Source organism: Myodes glareolus, chromosome 4 (assembly GCF_982192425.1).
Source record: "Myodes glareolus chromosome 4, mMyoGla1.1, whole genome shotgun sequence".
Lineage (NCBI taxonomy): Eukaryota > Metazoa > Chordata > Mammalia > Rodentia > Cricetidae > Myodes > Myodes glareolus.
In genome coordinates, this window is record NC_142029.1 from 104,848,141 (window position 1) to 104,866,599 (window position 18,459).

General features: G+C 47.6%; 1 protein-coding gene across 2 annotated transcripts; it reads left to right on the forward strand.

The window, feature by feature from the left end:
- Nucleotides 1–17,054, forward strand: Ap1m2 (adaptor related protein complex 1 subunit mu 2). Of its 2 annotated transcripts, none has more exons than XM_087905809.1 (12): nt 1–159; nt 3,117–3,273; nt 3,452–3,519; nt 6,040–6,170; nt 6,261–6,408; nt 6,494–6,620; nt 9,853–10,001; nt 10,096–10,167; nt 12,941–13,099; nt 14,969–15,094; nt 16,094–16,169; nt 16,686–17,054. In XM_087905809.1, exons 1-12 carry the CDS (start codon nt 118–120, stop codon nt 16,706–16,708), a joined length of 1,278 nt encoding a protein of 425 aa, XP_087761935.1. In that variant the 5' UTR covers nt 1–117; the 3' UTR covers nt 16,709–17,054. The 2 variants fall into 2 exon arrangements, with proteins under 2 accessions (XP_087761935.1, XP_087761936.1); XM_087905810.1 differs by having other exon boundaries at nt 9,859–10,001.
- The last annotated feature ends 1,405 nt before the right edge of the window (nt 17,055–18,459 follow it).

Consider the following 18,459-nt stretch of genomic DNA (forward strand, 5'->3'; position numbering starts at 1 on the left):
CCCCTTTAAGACGCGCTCACCTGGCGGCTCACCTGGGTAAGGACGCTTCCGCAGGAAGAGGGAAGCATTGCTGCCGCTCCCTCTTGTTCCCGCCTCTCAGCTTCACTGACTGCCACCATGTCGGCCTCGGCAGTCTTCATTCTGGACGTCAAGGGCAAGGTGAGGTAGGGGGCAAGGGATCGAGGGACCCCGGGAGAGGCCGCGGGCGCAGGTCCCGGAGCCGGGGACCCGCCCTCTCCAGCCAGCGTCTGCGGCAAGGGGCTTTACTTCTTGCCTTAGTGTTTCCCTATATGTCAAATGGGAATAAGAAAGATCCCTACCATATGAGCGCCCTGAACCAGTGAGCACAGCCCTTCTGCAAACCATAGAGCTCAATAAATTCACACAGTGTTACTATCTGGAGTGGAAGGCCTTCACCCTCTCCTTGCAAGTTGCCAGTCCCTTCTCCAGTGGCAATCTTAGCAGTAGATGAAAAAAGAGCCCTATAATAAAATGATAAAATGTAAAGTAATAAAATTGACAGGGCTGGGCATGTGCCTCAGTTGTGAACTGGCTAGATTTGATCTCAGAGCAATGTATAAACAAACACCTGTAATTCCAGCACTTGGGGGAGGGGTGGAGGCAGAAGGCTCAGGAGACAAAAGAATTTGAGGCTACCTGACACACTTCCTCAAAATCAAGCAGCCACTGGCTGCTCAGCCTTGGTGACCTGAGTTTCAGCCTCAAATCCAAATAAGGGAAAAGAGACAACCCATAAAGTTGTCCTCTGACCACACACACACTAGCCACGGACCCACACTGCCTCACACACATCATGCACATACAAAAAACAGTGCATGTGAAAAAAAAAACAATAACAACAGTGGAGCCACGTGTTGGTGGTACAGGCCTCGGGAGGCAGAGGCAGGCGGATCTCTGTGAGTTCGAGGTCAGCCTGGTCTACAGAGCTAGTTCCAGGACAGCAAGGGCTACCCAGAGAAACTTGTCTTGAAAAACAAAAGCAAACAAGCAAAAAATAAGGACAGTGGAAGGAGCCATTTGAAGTACCGTGTACCTGTCAGCCTCGGTACTCTGGAAGGCAGGAGTTCAAGGCCAGCCTGGGCTACAACAGCAAGACGAAACAGAGAAATAAAATGCTCTTGAACAAGAACAGTTTATAAAGAATGGTTCAGTTCAGCTTGTCTACTTTTTGTGGCCATGGTTTAAAGCCTCTGCTTTCTCAGTCTAGAGAATGGAGACAATGACACCTGCCTTAAGACTGGGGAGGCGTGGAGGGAGTACTGTGTTGGAATGGAAAATGAAATGGAAAAAAAATTATATATATGTAAAAAAGCCTGAGACAGGCACTGAACCCCTTAGCAAAGGTTCCTCCTCTTCCACAGTGGTGGGATGGAACCCGAGTTAACCACACAGCACCTCTAGGCCACATTGTAATCCTCTTCTTACTTGTTCTTGTTGTTGTTGTTTGGTTTTCAAGACAGGGTTTCTCTGCCTGGGAACTCTCTCTGTTGATCAGGCTGACCTCGAGTTCAGAGATCCTCCTGCCTCTGCCTTCCTAGTGCTGAGATTAAAGATGTGCGCCACCACTGCCTGGCACTCTTCTTACTCGTCCTCCTACCATGTGGGTGCTGGGGACAACCCTCAGGCCATTGGGCTTGGTGGCAAGCCCTTCTTCTCCCACTGAGCTCCGTCACAGCCCCCTCTCTACTTTTTGCTTTGAGATGGTTATCCAGGCCTGCTTCAGATTCACTCTGTAGCTTAGCCATCCTCCTGTCTCAGACGCTCCTTGGTAAGGCAAGGCCCAGCACATCCAGCCTCCCTGACTGATGCTGGATTGACTTTTTTTTTTAAATAATTTATTTATTTTGTGTGCCTTGGTGTTTTGCCTGCATGTATGTCTATGTGAGGGTGTCAGATGTTGGAGTTACAGACAGTTGTGAGCTGCCAGGTGGGTGCTGGGATTTGAACCTGGGTCCTTTGGAGAGCCATCTCTCCAGCCCCTGTTTTTTTTTTTTTTTAATATTTATTTATTTGCTTATTGTATATACAGTATTCTTTCTTCAGTCCAGAAGAGGGCACCAGACCTCATTACAGATGGTTGTGAGCCACCATGTGGTTGCTGGGAATTGAACTCAGGACCTTTGGAAGAGCAGGCAATGCTCTTAACCACTGAGCCCTCTCTCCAGCCCTGGATTGACTTTTGCAGTGCTGAGGATGAAGCCAAGGACTTCATGCGTGGTAGGCCAGTCCTCTACTGCCGAGCTCTACTCAAGCCCCTCATCCTTTGTTGTCTTTTCTGTTTTGAGGCAGAATCTCATGTAGCCCAGGTTGGCTTTGAACTTCTGTACAGCCAAGGATGGCCTTGCACTTCTGATCCTCCTGCTACCACCTCCCACTATCCCCAGCGCAGCACTCAAGAGTAGAAAGTTGTTTGAGCTTCATATGGACCCAGGATACTTTTAACTGTGGGTCTTGTGTACCCATTTAACAGGCACGGAAACTGAGGCATACAGAAGTGGAGCCTTACCTGCGCCACTTGGGTAACAAGTCTGTGGGAATTAGACACTGAGCATGACATGGTGGCAAACATCTGTAATCTCAGCATTCAAGAAACCAAGGCAGGAAAGATTAAGAGTTTGAGACCAGCTGGGTCTCCATAGAAAAACTGTCTAAAAATAAGAAAAGAAAAAGAAAGATAAGCTAAGGATGTAGTTTACTTGGTAGAGGTGTTTTTTGTTGTTGTTGTTTTTTGTTTGTTTGTTTTTTTGTGACAGGGTTCCTCTGTAGCTTTGGAACCTGTCCTGGAACTTGCTCTGTAGACCAGGCTGGCCTCAGACTCACAGAGATCCACCTGCCTCTGTCTCTCAAGTGCTGGGATTAAGGCGTGCGCCACCACTGCCCGGCTGGTAGAGGGTTTGTCATCATAGCTCTAGCTAGGCAGAAGCTGGAGCAGCGGATGTCACAGTCACCCTCGGTTACAAGGCTGGCCTGGGCTATGTGAGGTACTATCTCACTATCCCCTCCATAAGACAAAACAGAGGCCAGTGTATATGGGGAAGAGGGAGGGTTAGAGAAAAGAGAATACGGCATCCTAAGGCCTTTCTTCCTACTCTTAGCCCCTGATTAGCCGGAACTACAAAGGTGATGTGCCCATGACGGAGATTGACCATTTCATGCCACTGCTTATGCAACGTGAGGAGGAGGGTGTGCTGGCCCCGCTGCTGAGCCATGGCCGAGTACACTTCTTGTGGATCAAACACAGCAACCTCTACTGCATCCACCCCATGCTGGGCAGGAGTGCCAAGAACTTAATCTAGAGGGCGGGCGATGTACTGAGACCAGTTTACACAGTGTGTGTGGTAAGGGGTAGGAGAAATGGGGTGGGGGACATCAGGGGACATGTAGCACCCGTCCCTCGAAAATAGCTTTTTCCTTAACCTTACTGTACCAGTGGTGGCCACCACGCTGAAGAACGCCAATGCCTCTCTGGTGTACTCCTTTCTGTACAAGACTGTGGAGGTAGGTACTGGCCTCTCATTGCTAGCTGGTCTGTCTACTTGTGCTCCCCCTGTGACCATGCCCATTAAAGCCTTCTCTCTCCTCTCACTACTGGATTAGGAAGAGTCACCCCCAGATTTTAGTTTGGGGTCTAGTCCCATTTCCCTGCTGTTTCGGTGCCTGCAAACCCAACAGGAATGCTGTTGTAATGGGAAGGGAAGAAAGGGATACGAAAAGGGGGCCTTGGAGGTGAAGTAATACAGAGAAAGTGTCCCCCACAGAGGGCAAGGTGAACAAAAAGGCCCCGAGGTGTGGTTAGACTGGAGGCTAAGGGGTTTGAGCAGAACAAGGTTCAAATGAGGAGATGCAGGTTGAGAATCAGTGTGTTCTCTGCTGGATGTGCCCTGATGTTGCTGGATGTGCCCTGATGTTGGATGTTTCAGATGTTAGAACCTCTGTAGATGTGTAGTGAGGCATCCCAGGGATAGAGCAAAGACTTCAGGAAACGAGTTTGTGTTTCATGTATACATGTATGCTTTATATACATCTGGAAGTTTGTTTTATTTTATTTTGTTGGTTTATCTTTTCAAGACAGGGCTTCTCTGTGTAACAGCTCTGACTGTTATGGAACTTACTTTGTAGACCAGACTGGCCTCAAATTCACAGAAAGCACCCTGCTGCTGCTTCCCTAGTGCTGGGATTAAAGGTGTGCACCATCACTGCCCAGCTGAAAATAATTTTTAAATTCGTTAAATTTTTTTTTTTATTTGTATGGGTGTGCTAGAATGTAAGTCTGTGAACCACGTGCCCAAGCAGGCTGGAATAGATCATTGGATCCTTTGGGACTGGGGTTAAAAGATGGTTTGAGCTGTTATGTAGGTGCTGAGAATCAAACCTGGGTCCTTGGAAGAGCAGCCAGTGCTTCGAATGGCTAAGCTAGCTCTGCAGCCTCTGGATGGTGGTGTCCCAGCCTTTAATCCCAGTACTTGGGAGGCAGAGGGTGGTGAATCTCTATGAGTTTGAGATTAGCCTGGTCTACAGAGCAAGTTCCAGGACAACCAGGGCCATGAAGAGACACACACATACAAAAAAAAAAAAAAAAAAGAAGGAAGGAAGGAAGAAAGAAAGAGAGAAAAAAGATGTCTTCCCACTTTAGCAACCATTAATGGCCTATAGATCCCCGGAAATCGTGGTGTCTCCTATATCCCTCTCCATAATAGGATGCTGACTGCTCAATTTAGTTCAGGTAGTCGTGTCTGTGTATTTATTTTTGAGACAGGCTCTCTTGCAGCCCAACTGACCTTGAACTTCCAGGCACAGGTACACCTAGTTGTTTCATATTGGGATGTTTTACATGTATTCAGTTAGTTCTTTGTGCTTGTGTGTGTGTGTGTGCGCGCGCATGTGTGTGAGGTATGGGTGTGGAGGTCAGAAGGCAGCTAACCTTCAGCACATGGGTTCCAGGGTCATCAGGTTTGCTAACAAGTGACTGCTTGCGAAGCCGTCTGTCTCGTCTGTTTTGATGTTGGTTTTTCATGTGCTGGAGAATTACATCCGTGTACTCTGTTTTATTCTCTTCTGTCTGCATCACATCACTGACCCTACACCCCTGACAGATACACAGATTCATGGTGCAGAACACAGATTCGTAAGATATACACTTTATTTAAGATGTATTTACTTTTAATTTTATGTGTATGGGTATTTTGCTTGCTCATATGTCTATGTACTTCAGGGATGCAGTGCCCACAGAGGCCTGAGTGGAATGTTACATCTCCTGGGACTGGAGTTACAGACCGTTGTGAGCTGCTGTCTTGGTGCTGAGCACTGAACATGGGACACAATGCTTTTAGCCCCGGAACGTCTCTCCAGCCCCAACTTTTTTGTTTGTTTTGTTTGTTAAGACAGGGTCTCTCTATTTAATCCTGGAACTTACTAAATAGCCCAGATTGACCTTGAACTCAAAAAGACCCACTTGTCCCTGCCTCCTGTGTGCTGGGATTAAAGACATGAACCTGGCCTCCACACTTTTTTTTTTAGGGAGAGCAAGATGGATCAGACCTCTCATTCTAGAGCTTTGAAGGCTACAGCAAGAGGACGGAAAGTTCATGCCCAGCCTAGGTTCCATAGCCAGACTCTGTCTCAAAGCAACAGTCCGGAGTGTTGGGGTGTAGCTCCTCAGTAGAGCCCCTGCATAGAATCCCCAGGGAGGGGTTGGGGTGTTGCTCATTTGTAGAGTCCTGACCTAAAGCAAGGTGCTGGTTTCTTCCGACCCCTGTACCATACCCACACCCAGAAAACCCATTTTAACCCCCTCTAGCTGTCTGTCTAGATTCTTCAAGGTGTAGGTTTCCACTGCTGTTTCCTTCCCATGCTGACATGCTGGATATGATTGACCCCATCACCAGTGGCTCTCACTTTTCCTCATAAATTGCTGCATAGGAGAGAGCCTGCCTCTTTGCTTGCAACCCAGGCACATAGTAGGTGGCCCATAATTGCTTACTGGCTGACTGAGTGTGTTCCCTGGGACCCCACGCCCAGGTCTTCTGTGAGTATTTTAAGGAGCTGGAGGAGGAGAGCATCCGTGATAACTTTGTCATTGTGTACGAGCTGTTGGATGAGCTCATGGACTTCGGCTTTCCACAGACCACAGACAGCAAGATCCTGCAGGAGTGAGTACGAGAAGGTGCCTGTGACCGGGAGGCTGCTCCCTCTGAGGGGTCCCTGGTTTAGCTGCAGACCCTCACTGCTCTTCCCAATAGGTATATCACACAACAGGGCAACAAGCTGGAGACAGGCAAGTCTCGAGTACCATCCACAGTCACCAATGCCGTGTCGTGGCGCTCTGAGGGGATCAAGTACAAGAAGAATGAGGTCTTCATTGACGTCATAGAGTCTGTTAACCTTCTGGTGAGCTTCTGTGCCTCATGTCTTGGGGGCAGGAGGGGGGATTCTGTACCTGTTGACACCCCATATTGGGATACCCCCTTTGCAGGTCAATGCTAATGGCAGTGTCTTGCTCAGCGAGATTGTGGGCACCATCAAGCTGAAGGTGTTTTTGTCTGGGATGCCAGAGCTGCGGCTGGGCCTCAATGACCGAGTGCTCTTTGAGCTTACTGGCCGTAAGATTGGGTGGGGGGGACCCCTTCCCAGGGATGGGCTACTCCTAGACGGAGGCCAGTTCTGAGATAAGTGTCCACATGCTCTCTCATAATGGAGCCTTGCCTCTCAGCAGCAAAGTTCACCTAGCAAATGCAATCTTTGTTAATGAGGGCTGGTGCTGACCAAGCCCATTTCTGGCCTTGACATTCTAGTGGGAGCAGACAGGTTAATAATATTTAAACATCTCATAGACAGATAGAGTAATCCATGTAGTAATGTCAGCACTCTGGAGGCTGAGGCAGGAAGGTGAGGAGTTTAGTGTCATCTGGCTAGGGTAGCAGACGGGTTATAAGAAGTGGGCAGAGACAAATGGTTGCCGCACTAAGAATTCCAAGGTGGCCTGATCAACAAGTTCCAGGCCAAAAGAAAAATGCTGTCTCAGGAAAAACAAAAACAAAAACAAAAAAATAAGGTGGATGTCACCTGAGGAAAGACACCTAGTATTGTCCTCTGGTGTCCATGTGTACATGTAGATATGCATACAAATGTACACACACACACACACACACACACACACACACTGTAAAATAAAACCAAAGAAACAAAAGCCAAGTCAAGCCAAGCATAGTGTTACATAAGAGTAATCCCAGAACTTGGGAGATAGAAGCAGGAATTCAAGGTAATTCTCAATTCCTTAGTGAATGTGAAGCTATTCTGAGCTACATAAAACTCTGTCTCAAAAGATCATACCAAGCACACCTTTAATACCAGCACTCAGGAGGCAGAGGCAGGCTGATCTCTGTGAGTTCAAGGCCAGTCTGGTCTACAGAGTGAGTTCCAGATCAACCAGGGCTCCACAGACAAATCCTGTCTTGAAGAAACCCCCCCCCAAAAAAACCAGCAACAACAACAACAACAAAAAAAACCAAAAAAAAAAAACCCAAACAAACAAACAAACAAAAAACCAGGCATTGGCGACTGGAGAGATGGCTCAGCAGTTAAGAGCACTGTCTGCTTTTCCAGGAGACCCAGCACCCACATGGCAGCTCACAACTGTAACTCCAAGATCTGACATCTTCACACAGACATACATGCAGGCAAAATGCCAATGCACATAAAATATAAACAAACAGATAAAAAGCAGGCATAGAAGCCAGGCAGTGGTGGTGAATGCCTTTAATCTCAGCATGTAAGAGGCAGAGCAGGTGGATCTCTGTAAATTCCAGGCCAGCCTGGTCTACATAACAAGATCCAGGACAGCCACGATTACGTGGTGAAACCCTGTCCCCAAAACAAATCAAATACACAGGGTGTGCATGGTAGTGTTTATCTGCTCTGTGACACTGGAGGAGATCCCCAGAGTGCTCTGGCCAGCCCTGCTTGCTAGTTTGTGAACTCCAGGTTTAATGAGACACGTTGTGTCAAAAGATAAGACAGTGGGCTAGAGAGAAGGCTGAACAGGGAAATCACTGGCCACAAACACAGTGACCTGAATGAGATCCCTAAACCCACACAGAAAAACCCAGAAGTGCATCAGAAATCTCAGCATTCCTTTTAAAGATCTATTTTTTTTATTTATTTATTTATTCATTCATTCATTAACTTATTTATTGGTTTTTCGAGACAGGGTTTCTTTTTTCTTTCTTTCTTTTTTTTCTTTCTTTTTTTTTTTTTTTGAGTGGAGTCTGTTCTGGAACTTGGTACGTAGACTAGGCTGGCCTCAAACTCACAGAGATCCACCTGCCTCTGCCTCTGCCTCCCGAGTGCTGGGATTAAAGGTGTGTATTATCATTGCCCAACTCCTTTTAAAGATTTTATTTACATGTTTATTTGTTCATTTATTATGTATATGAGTATTTTTCCTGCATGTGCACCATGTCTATGCAGTACCCACAGAGGCCAGAAGAGGGCGTCAGATTCCCTGGGACCTGAGGAATTGCATACATGTCAGCCCCCATTAAGGTACTGGGAATTGAACCTAGATCCTCTACAAGAGCAGCCAGTGCTCTTTTCCCCTGAGCCGTCTTTCCAGCCCCATGAAGTCTAAGCACTTCTGTACGCAGTGGAGGCTGAGACAGGAGGATTTTCCAGAAGCTCACAGGCTAGCTAGATTGGATGGCGTGGAGCCTTGACAAGGTGGAAGGGAAGAGGTGTGGCAGCTGCACATCTGTGCTCACACATCAGACACATCCACAGCAGTCTGTTAAACATGAAAAGGGCCGTGGCTCGGTAACCAGGACCCACATGGTGGAATGAGAGAGCTGACTTCTACAAGCTGTCTTCTGGCCTCCACTTGCCCTGTGGCACGCATGCCCCACCTCCCAAGTAAATAAATAAATGTAATAATAATTTAGGGAAGAAGTTAGGGAGTGATTAACCTCTGGTTTCCACATGTACACGTGAATTCATATAATACATACATACACAAAATATACTCACAGGGGCTGAAGAGATGGCTCAGAGGTTAAGAGCACTGGCTGCTCTTCCAGAGGTCCTGAGTTCAATTCCCAGCAATCACATGGTGGCTCACAACCATCTATGATGAAATCTGGTGCCCTCTTCTGGCATACAGGCATACATGCAGGCAGAATGCTGTATACATAATAAATAAATAAAATCTAAAAATAAAAAAATAAATAAATAAGAGAATATACTCACAGTACAAAGGGAAAATTAGGGTCTGGAGAGGCTTCCAGTGTCTGAGGACATTTCTCGCTCCTGTAGAGGTTCTGAACTCAGTTCCCAGCACCTACTTAAGGTGGTTTTCAACCATTTATAACCCCAGCTCCAGGAGCTCCGACACCATGTTTGACCTCTGTGAGCACCGCACACGCAATCGCTCAGACACACAAACCTCCATCTAATTAAAAGTACTAAAATTTGTGCTGGGCATGGTGGCTCATGTGTTTAATTCTAGCACCTGGGATGAAGAGGTGGGTGGATCGCTGTGATTTGGAAGCCATCCTGGTCTACATATGGAATTTTAGGACAACCAAGGCTATGTTAGACCCGGTCTCAAAAAACAAAAACAAAAACAAAAATTAAAAAAAAAAGTTTCTGCTAAAATTTTCAGAAAAATAAAATGAAAATAGAAAACAGAAGGTTGGGGTGGGAGCCAGACTCTCAGGTCCCTACCACTACCACTCAGCCCTGGGCCTCCTCTGCAAACCTGGAGAAGGTAGCAGCCAGTAGGAATGGTGGGGTGGAGCACACTCCTCAGCCCCAGGGTCACTCTGCTTGCTCCACTCCGAGTTTCAGGGAGCAAGAATAAGTCTGTGGAACTGGAAGATGTGAAATTCCACCAGTGTGTGAGGCTTTCACGCTTTGACAATGACCGAACCATCTCCTTCATCCCCCCGGATGGGGACTTTGAACTCATGTCTTATCGCCTAAGCACCCAGGTGAGATGGGGCCCAGCCTGACACAAAGGAGATGGTGGGCAGTGGATCAAGGGCTGGCGTCAGAATCTCTGAGCACTGCCTCCTCTGCCTGCAGGTCAAACCCCTGATCTGGATCGAGTCAGTCATTGAGAAATTCTCCCACAGCCGAGTGGAGATCATGGTCAAGGTGAGCTGTGAGCTCCGGGAGGAGTCTTTCTCCGCACAGGCACCAGGCGCCTTCTGACCAGCAGGGCTCCTTGCTGGGCGTCTGGCGTTTCTGCTTGTTTGTAACTCTTTTTTCCTTTACTCTGTGTGTGTGTGTGTGTGTGTGTGTGTGTGTGTGTGTGTGTGTGTTGCCTGCATGCATGTCTGATATGCAAGACTTGCCTGCTTGCTGCCCACAGAGACTAGCCGAGGGCACCAGATCCACGGGAACTGGAGTTATGGATGGCTGTGAGCCTCTGTGTGGAGTCCTCTGGCAGAGCAGCTAATGTTCTTAACCCCTGAGCCATCTCTTCAGATCTTTGCAAGATCTCACTGTGTAACCCTGGATGAATTCTCTGTAGACAGGAATGGCCTCCAACTCAGAAATCTGCTTGCCTCTGCTCGGCCTCCCAAGGGCTGGGTCTAGAGATGAGTGATCTTCGCAGCCCTTATTTGTTTATATTTTGTTTTTATTTTATGTGAATGGGTGTCTTAGAGTTTCTATTGCTGTGAAGAGACACCATGACCACAGTAACTATTTTTTTTTAACCACAGTAACTCTTACAAAGGAAAACATTTAATTGAGGGTGGCTTACAGTTCAGAGGTTTAGTCCATTATCATCATAGTGGGACATGGCATTGTGTCTGCAGACATGGTGCTGAAGCTAAGAGTCCTACATCTTGATCCACAGGCAACAGCAAGTGATCTGAGACACTGGGCATGGGCTGAGCATATATGAGACCTCAAAGCCTGCGTCCACAGTGACACACTTCCTCCAAGACCACACCTACTCCAGCAAAGCCACACCTCCTAATAGTGCCACTCCCTATGAGATTTATTTATTTATTTATTTGCTTTTTGAGACAGGGTTTCTCTGTAGCTTTGAAGGCTGTTGGAACTAGCTCTTGTAAATCAGGCTGGCCTCGAACTCAGAGATCCACCTGCCTCTGCCTCCTGAGTACTGAGATTAAAGGCATGCACCACCATCGCTTGGCTAATTTTTTCTTTCTTGAGACAAGTTTTCTTTGTGTAGCTTTGGAGCCTGTCTTAGAACTCACTGTGTAGAATAGGCTAGCCTCGGACTCACAGGGATCTGCCTGCATCTATGCCTTCCAAGTGCTAGAATTAAAGGTGTGTGCCACCACTGCCCAGATAATTTTTTCTTCCTTCCTTCCTTTCTTCCTTCCTTCCTTCCTTTCTTTCTTTCTTTCTTTTTTGTTTTTTTGAGACAAGTTCTCTCTATGTAGCCCTGGGTTGTCCTGCAACTTGCCAAGTAGACCAAGTTGGTCTGAACAGAGGCCAGCTCACAGAGATCCGCTTGTCTTTGCCTCCTGAGTACTGGGATTAAAGGTGTGCACTGTTATCACCACCACCCAGCTTATGACTTCATTTTCATAATTTATATGATGTGATAGTTTGAATGTAATTGGCCCCCATAACCTCATAGGAAGTGGCTTTGTTGGAGTGGGTGTGGCCTTGTTGTGTCACAGTAGGGGCAGGATATGAGCTGTCACATATGTTCAGTCCATGCCCAGTGTTAGCTCACTTCCTGCTACCTACAGATCAAGATGTAGGGCTCTTAGCTACAGCACCATGTTTGCCTGCATGCCACCATGTCCCACCATGATAATAGAATAAACCTCCGAACATAAGCCATCTCAATGAAATGTTTTCCTTTGTAAGAGTTGCTGTAGTCATGGTGTCTCTTGAAGCAATAGAAACTCTAAGACACATGATGTATCTACCATATCCACCCCTCACTCTCTCATCCCTTCCCAACCGTTCCCATTTCTGCTTCCATGTCTTTTTCTTTTTTGTGGCCCAGTGAGTTTCATGGGAGTTGTTTACAGGGCTGTGAGCTCCTTTCCACTGGCCACAGCTCTGGAGAATGTCTCTCTCTTCTCAGCAACTGTTAACTGTACAGAAATCTTCAAGGAGGGTTATCGACCCATTTCTGGTTCAGAATGACCCTCCTGCTTCTGCTTCCCAGGGCTGCCATCATGGTTGTTTGCGCTCACACACGGATCCTTGTTTGTTTGTTTTTGCTTTTTTTTTTTTTTTTTTGAGACAGGATTTCTCTGTGTAACCCTGACTGTCTTGAAACTCGCTCTGTAGACCAGGCTGGCCTCAAGTTCACTGGTATCTGCCTGTCTCTGCCTCCCGAGTGCTGGGATTAAAGGCATGCGCCACCACTGCCCGGTTTGAACTAGATTAATTTGTCATTCAGTGCCTTTATCTGCTGAGCCATATCAGCAGCCTCTTTTCCCTTTCTCTGACCAGGGATGTCATCAGGGCCTCTTGAATGCCAGGCATTCACTCTACACTAAGCTATATTCCCATCCATTTTTCTGTTTTGTATTTCCAAAAGAGATCTCACTTAGTTGTCCAGGCTGTCCTTGACCACTGTCTCTATAGTCCAGGCTGACCCTGAACACTGTCTCTATAGTCCGGGCTGACTCTGAACACTGTCTCTATAGTCCAGGTTGACCCTGAACACTGTCTCTATAGTCCAGGCTGACCCTGAACACTGTCTCTATAGTCCAGGCTGACCCTGAACACTGTCTCTATAGTCCAGGCTGACCCTGAACACTGTCTCTATAGTCTGGGTTGACTCTGAATACTGTCTCTTATAGTCCAGGCTAGCCTTGAACTTGCCATCCTCCTGCTTCAGCCTCCAGAGTAGCTGGGATCACAAGCATCCAACACTAATCTTGCTCGGGTTGAATTGTTTTTGCCTCCTGCTCTCTTCTGGCAGGCAAAGGGGCAATTTAAGAAGCAGTCAGTGGCCAATGGCGTGGAAATATCTGTGCCCGTACCCAGCGATGCAGATTCCCCACGCTTCAAGACCAGTGTGGGCAGTGCCAAGTATGTGCCTGAGAAGAATGTTGTCATTTGGAGTATCAAGTCCTTCCCTGTGAGTATTAAGAAAGGTGGGACCCAGGATGAGAGGGACTTTAGTGGTGGTGGGACCTGCCTGCACCACATGAGGTCAAGGTGAAGGAAACCTCAGAGGACCTCATCAATATGCACATGGCTATCATGGAGGCTGATGAAGGGGGTACACTAGCTGTGTGACTGTGTCTGCCTTCCTTCCAGCTGGGAGGGGGAGGCAGGAGGATAAAAATACATAACTACTTCAAGTCTAGCCTAGGCTACATGAGATTCTGTTTGAAAATCCAAACCAAACCAAGGTGGAGAAACTGAACCTTCCTGAAATAGCATCTTCCTACCCCATAAGTCTTTAGGGATATGGCTTTGGTTCCTGGTGTTTCCTTCATAGACTCAGCTCATCTGTGAAATGGGATGGATGACAATTGGCCCATATTCTTTTTGCTGATATTGTTGTTTTTGTTTTTAGACAGGGTCTCACTGTGTATCCATGGCAGGCCTAGAACTCACTATGTAGAGCAGGCTGGCCTTGAACTCACAGAGATCTGTTTACCTCTGCCTCCCAAGTGTGTGCTGTAATGTCCAATTATGACTACATTCTCCACATTCTGAGCACTGGTGGCTTTATTCTATGGTTATTTCATGTGTGTGTGTGTGTATATGTGTGTGTGCACCATGGGGTACAGGTGGAAATCAGAGGATAACTCTTAGGAGTTGATTCTCTCCTCCTCAATGGATCGAACTCAGGTCGGCAGGCTTGGTCGGAAGTGCCTTTCTTGCTTCATAATCTTGACAGTCCTTTATTTTTTTTATTATTGACTTTTTAATTTGTTTGTTTGTTCGTTTTTTGTCTTTGAAGATAGGGTTTCTCTATGTAGACCTGGCTGTCTTGGAACTCACTGTGTAGACCAGGCTGGCCTCGAACTCACAGAAAGCCACCTGCCTCTGCTTCCAAAGTTCTGGGATTAAAAGCATGCGCCACCACTGCCCAGCTGACTTTTTAATTCTTTTCATATGTGTAAATATTTTCCCTGTATATAGTATGTGCATCATGTGTGCACCTTGTGCTCATGGAAGTCAGAGAAGACACTGGGTCCCTGGCACTGAAACTGAGCTGGTTGTGAACTGCCTTGTGGCTTCTGGGAACCAAACTTGGGTTTTCTGAGAGAGCAGCCAGTGCTCTCTCCCACTGAGTCATCTCCAGTCACATCTTTAATTTTTCTGAGACAAGGTCTCATGTGACCTCCCTCTCCTATGTGCCAGGAGTACAGGTACTGCCACACCTGGTTTATGTGGTGCTGGGTATGGAACCCAGAGCATCATGTGCGCTAGACAAGCACTACCACCTATGCCGTAGCTGCACCTCCGGGTTAGTGATTCATGCGTCTGTGCCTGTGTGAGAGTGAGACATAGGTGGCTGAACACCCTATTGTTCTGCCTCTGTTCTGCGAGCCCTTGGTTTCTTTTCTTTTCTTTTTTTGGTTTTTTGAGACAGGTTTTCTCAGTGTAGTTTTGGAGCCTGTCCTGGAACTTGCTCTGTAGATCAGGCTGGCTTCAAACTTACAGATATCTGCCTGCCTCGGCCTCTGAGGACTCTTGGTTTCTTGACACAAGGTCTCACTCTGTACCCCAGAATGGTCTTGAACTTGTAATCTTTAGTTTCCAGGGTAACTGGAACTATGGGCCTTTGCCACTGAACCCAGCCACTGGAAGATTTGACCTGTCTGTTTTCTCCAGTTGAGGGCAAGAGTTAGACTTTTCCTATGGGTCTCAGCAAGATCTCTTAACTTTGAAATCTGTATAATGGACGATCCTCTGTGGAGGCTGCTGTGAGGGTTATCTGAGAGACAGAGGCAGAGCACTCACAGAGTCTGATGCCTCTGTGTGTCCACAGGGTGGCAAAGAGTACTTGATGCGTGCCCACTTCGGACTCCCCAGCGTGGAAACTGAGGAGGTGGAGGGTCGGCCACCTATTGGGGTCAAATTTGAGATCCCATACTTTACCGTTTCTGGCATCCAGGTGAGAAACAAGGGTAGGGAGGTTCCCTACTTTCTTCCCTCTTGGCTTCAATCACCTCTCATCTCACATCTTATTTATTCATTTGAGCTTTTATTTATTTTATGCATATCAGCATTTTGCCTGCATGTCTGTGAACCACATGCGTACAGTCCCTGTGGAGGTCAGAGGTGTCAGATCCCTTGGAACTGGAGTTACAGAGTGTTTTATTCTAACCCAGAGTTCTCTAAACCACTGAGACATCTCTCCAGCCCCCTTTTTTTGTTTTTTTGAGACAGGATCTCACTGTAGCCAGGCTGACTTTGTAGACCAACTGGAATTGAACTCAAACAGAGAGTTGCCTGCCTCTTTCCAGAGTGCTGAGATTGGAGGCGTGCACCACCACAGCAGGCATTATTTTGTTTGGACCCCAAGCTAGCCAAGGACTCAGAGTCTGAGTCCAGACTGGTCTCAAACTTACTACACAACCCAGGTTGGCCTTGAGTTTAGAATATCCTTCTGTCTAGATTCCCAAGCTCTAGGATGAAAGTCCTAGGATGTGTCCCCATGCCAGGTTCTCCACTTCTTTGTCTTCTGCTGTGAATGTTGCCTCTTCTGTTCTCAGGCTGGGGCTCTCCCCTCTCTGCCTCCCCTTGCTCAGTCACTATTCGCCTGCCCTCGCCTGCCTACAGAGTATTCTCTATTCTCTTGTCCTGTCCCCAACTCTGTCCTGTATCTTCCCTCTGGCCTGGATCCCTCCCTCTTTGCGTTGTCATGCCGGCTTGTGTCATGTTGTATCCTAAAGTATGCGGAGTGTTCTCTTGACACAGGCCATCACTTTTTCTTCCACCTCTAGTCACCCCCCCCCAATAATCCCCTCCATACCAGGACTGAACCCAGGGACTGGCTAGACAGGGACTATCCCATGACTCAGACCCCAGCTCCTCACCAGTGACTCTGGAAGGAAGCTCTACTGCTGAGCTACATCCCTAGTTCTTGGCCACTCCTGTTTTTGCTTTCCAGGTCCGCTACATGAAGATCATCGAGAAAAGTGGGTACCAGGCCCTGCCCTGGGTTCGCTACATCACCCAGAGTGGGGGTAAGAGTCTGGCTCTCTGGGGCAATGAACTTAAGGAGATGAAGGGCACTGATGACTTCGGTGCTATTTGGGACAGTTCCAAAACAGCATGTTTTGCCCAAACCCTTCCCTTACCACGCATGCTTCCTTGGGCTTCAGCTTATACATCTTTAAAATGGGGTGTCTGGCTTGCTTCATGGTGACCATAAGGTCTGAACAAGCTGGTGACATTTAGCATCTCCTATGATGCCTGTATATGGTCCTGGCGGTCAGAGGAAGGTGCCATGTGGAACTCATTCTGATCTAAGCAAGATTTTTTTTTTATGGTAATAGGATGGAAACCAGGGCTTTACACGTAATAGTTAGGAACTCTACCATCCATCCACCCATGTCCCAAGCCTGTAAGCCTTTAGCATTGTGAAACATTTCCAGGGGTAATTTTGTGTGTTGGGACCCAGGATAGATTTTGTGGGTGTTGGAGGACTCTCTTTCCCCTTTCTCGGTTCTAAGATGGTCCCTGCTCATCTTTTTCTGCAGATTATCAGCTTCGTACCAGCTAGAGGGAGAAGAAGTGGGGATTTGAACATGAGGCTTCCCACTCCCCAGATCCGAACTGCAGACTGTAGAGAGATGGTGTGTGTGTATGTGTGTGTGTTCATGCTGGGTTAGGGCACTGACAACACATTCTGGCAGCCAGCACCTGGTACCGCTAACTCAGCTGTCTAGACTGGAGCTCTCTCATCCTGATTTTACATGTAGAGGGCCAAACAGCCCTTCCCCTTCCACGAGTGCCTTCTTGCAATGACCTGCCTTGAGCAGCTCTGGGCTGCTGAGCCGAAACCCTGCTGGCCCTGCTGACCCTCCATCTGAGCTTTAGGCGTCATTGAAATAAATCTAACAGCTGTGGATGTGCTTCTTGGTTATGGACTGAGACTGACCATAAGTGCTTAGGTGGAAGTGTCCACTCGCCAATCTTCCACCTCGCTTCCTCTGCACCCTCCCCTTCATTCCTTAGCCCTCTCTGGTCCCTCTGTAGGGGCCAGAAGTCACTCTAAAATCCCTGTCCATAATTGCCCACTTAACCCTGGTGCCCTTCCCATCTTGTTAAAAGTGGAAGGTTACTATAACCCCAGGTCTGTTTTGCACACCACTCCGCCGCCACCTGTGCCACCCTCCCACTCTCCCTTTCCATCTCATCACACGCTTTGAACCTCAGGGCGTTTGCTCATCCAGGGACCCTACATTCGGCTGACATCCTATTTTATAATATTTTTCTTTTGATTTTTTTTTGGGGGGGGTGTTTCAAGACAGGGTCTCTCTGTGTAAAAGTCTATGCTGTCCTGGAACTCGGTTTGTAGACCGGACTGGCCTTGAATTTACGGAGACTCACCTGCTTCTGCCTCCCAAGGGCTGATATTAAAGGTGTGCGCCACGACTGCCCGGCTGGTTGTTTTGTTTTTGTTTTTTTTTAAAGACATAGTCTGACTGTCTCCAGTCTTTCATCACTCCTCTTGCCTCTGCCTGGTGTAGGTGCTGGGAACCAAACTTGGGTCCTCTGGAAGAACAGGATGTCTTTCAATGAATAAGACTTGTCTTCTGTCTTGTTTTCCTGGATTTTTTTTTCTTTTTGATTTTTTGAGACAGGATTTCTCTGTGTAGTTTTGGAGCCTGTCTTGAACTCACATGGTAGGCCAGATTGGCCTCGAACTCAGAGATCCGCCTGCCCCTGCCTTCCAAGTGCTGGGATTAAAGGCCCCACTGCTGCCTGGCTCCAGCTCCAAGACCCTTTCTTTCTTTCTTTTTTTTTTTTTTTTTAAAAAAAAAGCCCCTTCCTTTAATCCCAGCACGGATGGTAGAGGCAGGCGGATATCTGTGAGTTGTTCCAGGCCAGACAGGGCCGTAGTGAGACTCTGTCTCATAAATTTAAAGCAAACAAAAAAAATATTTGAGGCGCGCACCTGACGGCCAAGAGGCCGTTCCTCTTGCACAGCAGTAAAATGAATGAACTAAGTTCCCCGACCCATAGTAAGAGCTCATTAGGACTTCCGGGGTATATAAATAAATAGAACGTTTCAGTTCTGAGAGCTTCCAATCCTGCCTCCATTCCTCCCGGAGGCGCTGCATCAGCCCGCGCCAGCCTGTCTCCAACCTCTTTCCTGGGGTCAGTTAAAGCTTCCCTCTCTTTCCCGCCCGCCGGGTTTGAAAAACCAAACACCCTGCGGTGGCGGGCAGCCCCACCGGTTGCCGCTCGCTGGCCAATCACGAGGCGCACCACCTCTATGGGCGAGACAAACCTTCCCGGCAACGAGCT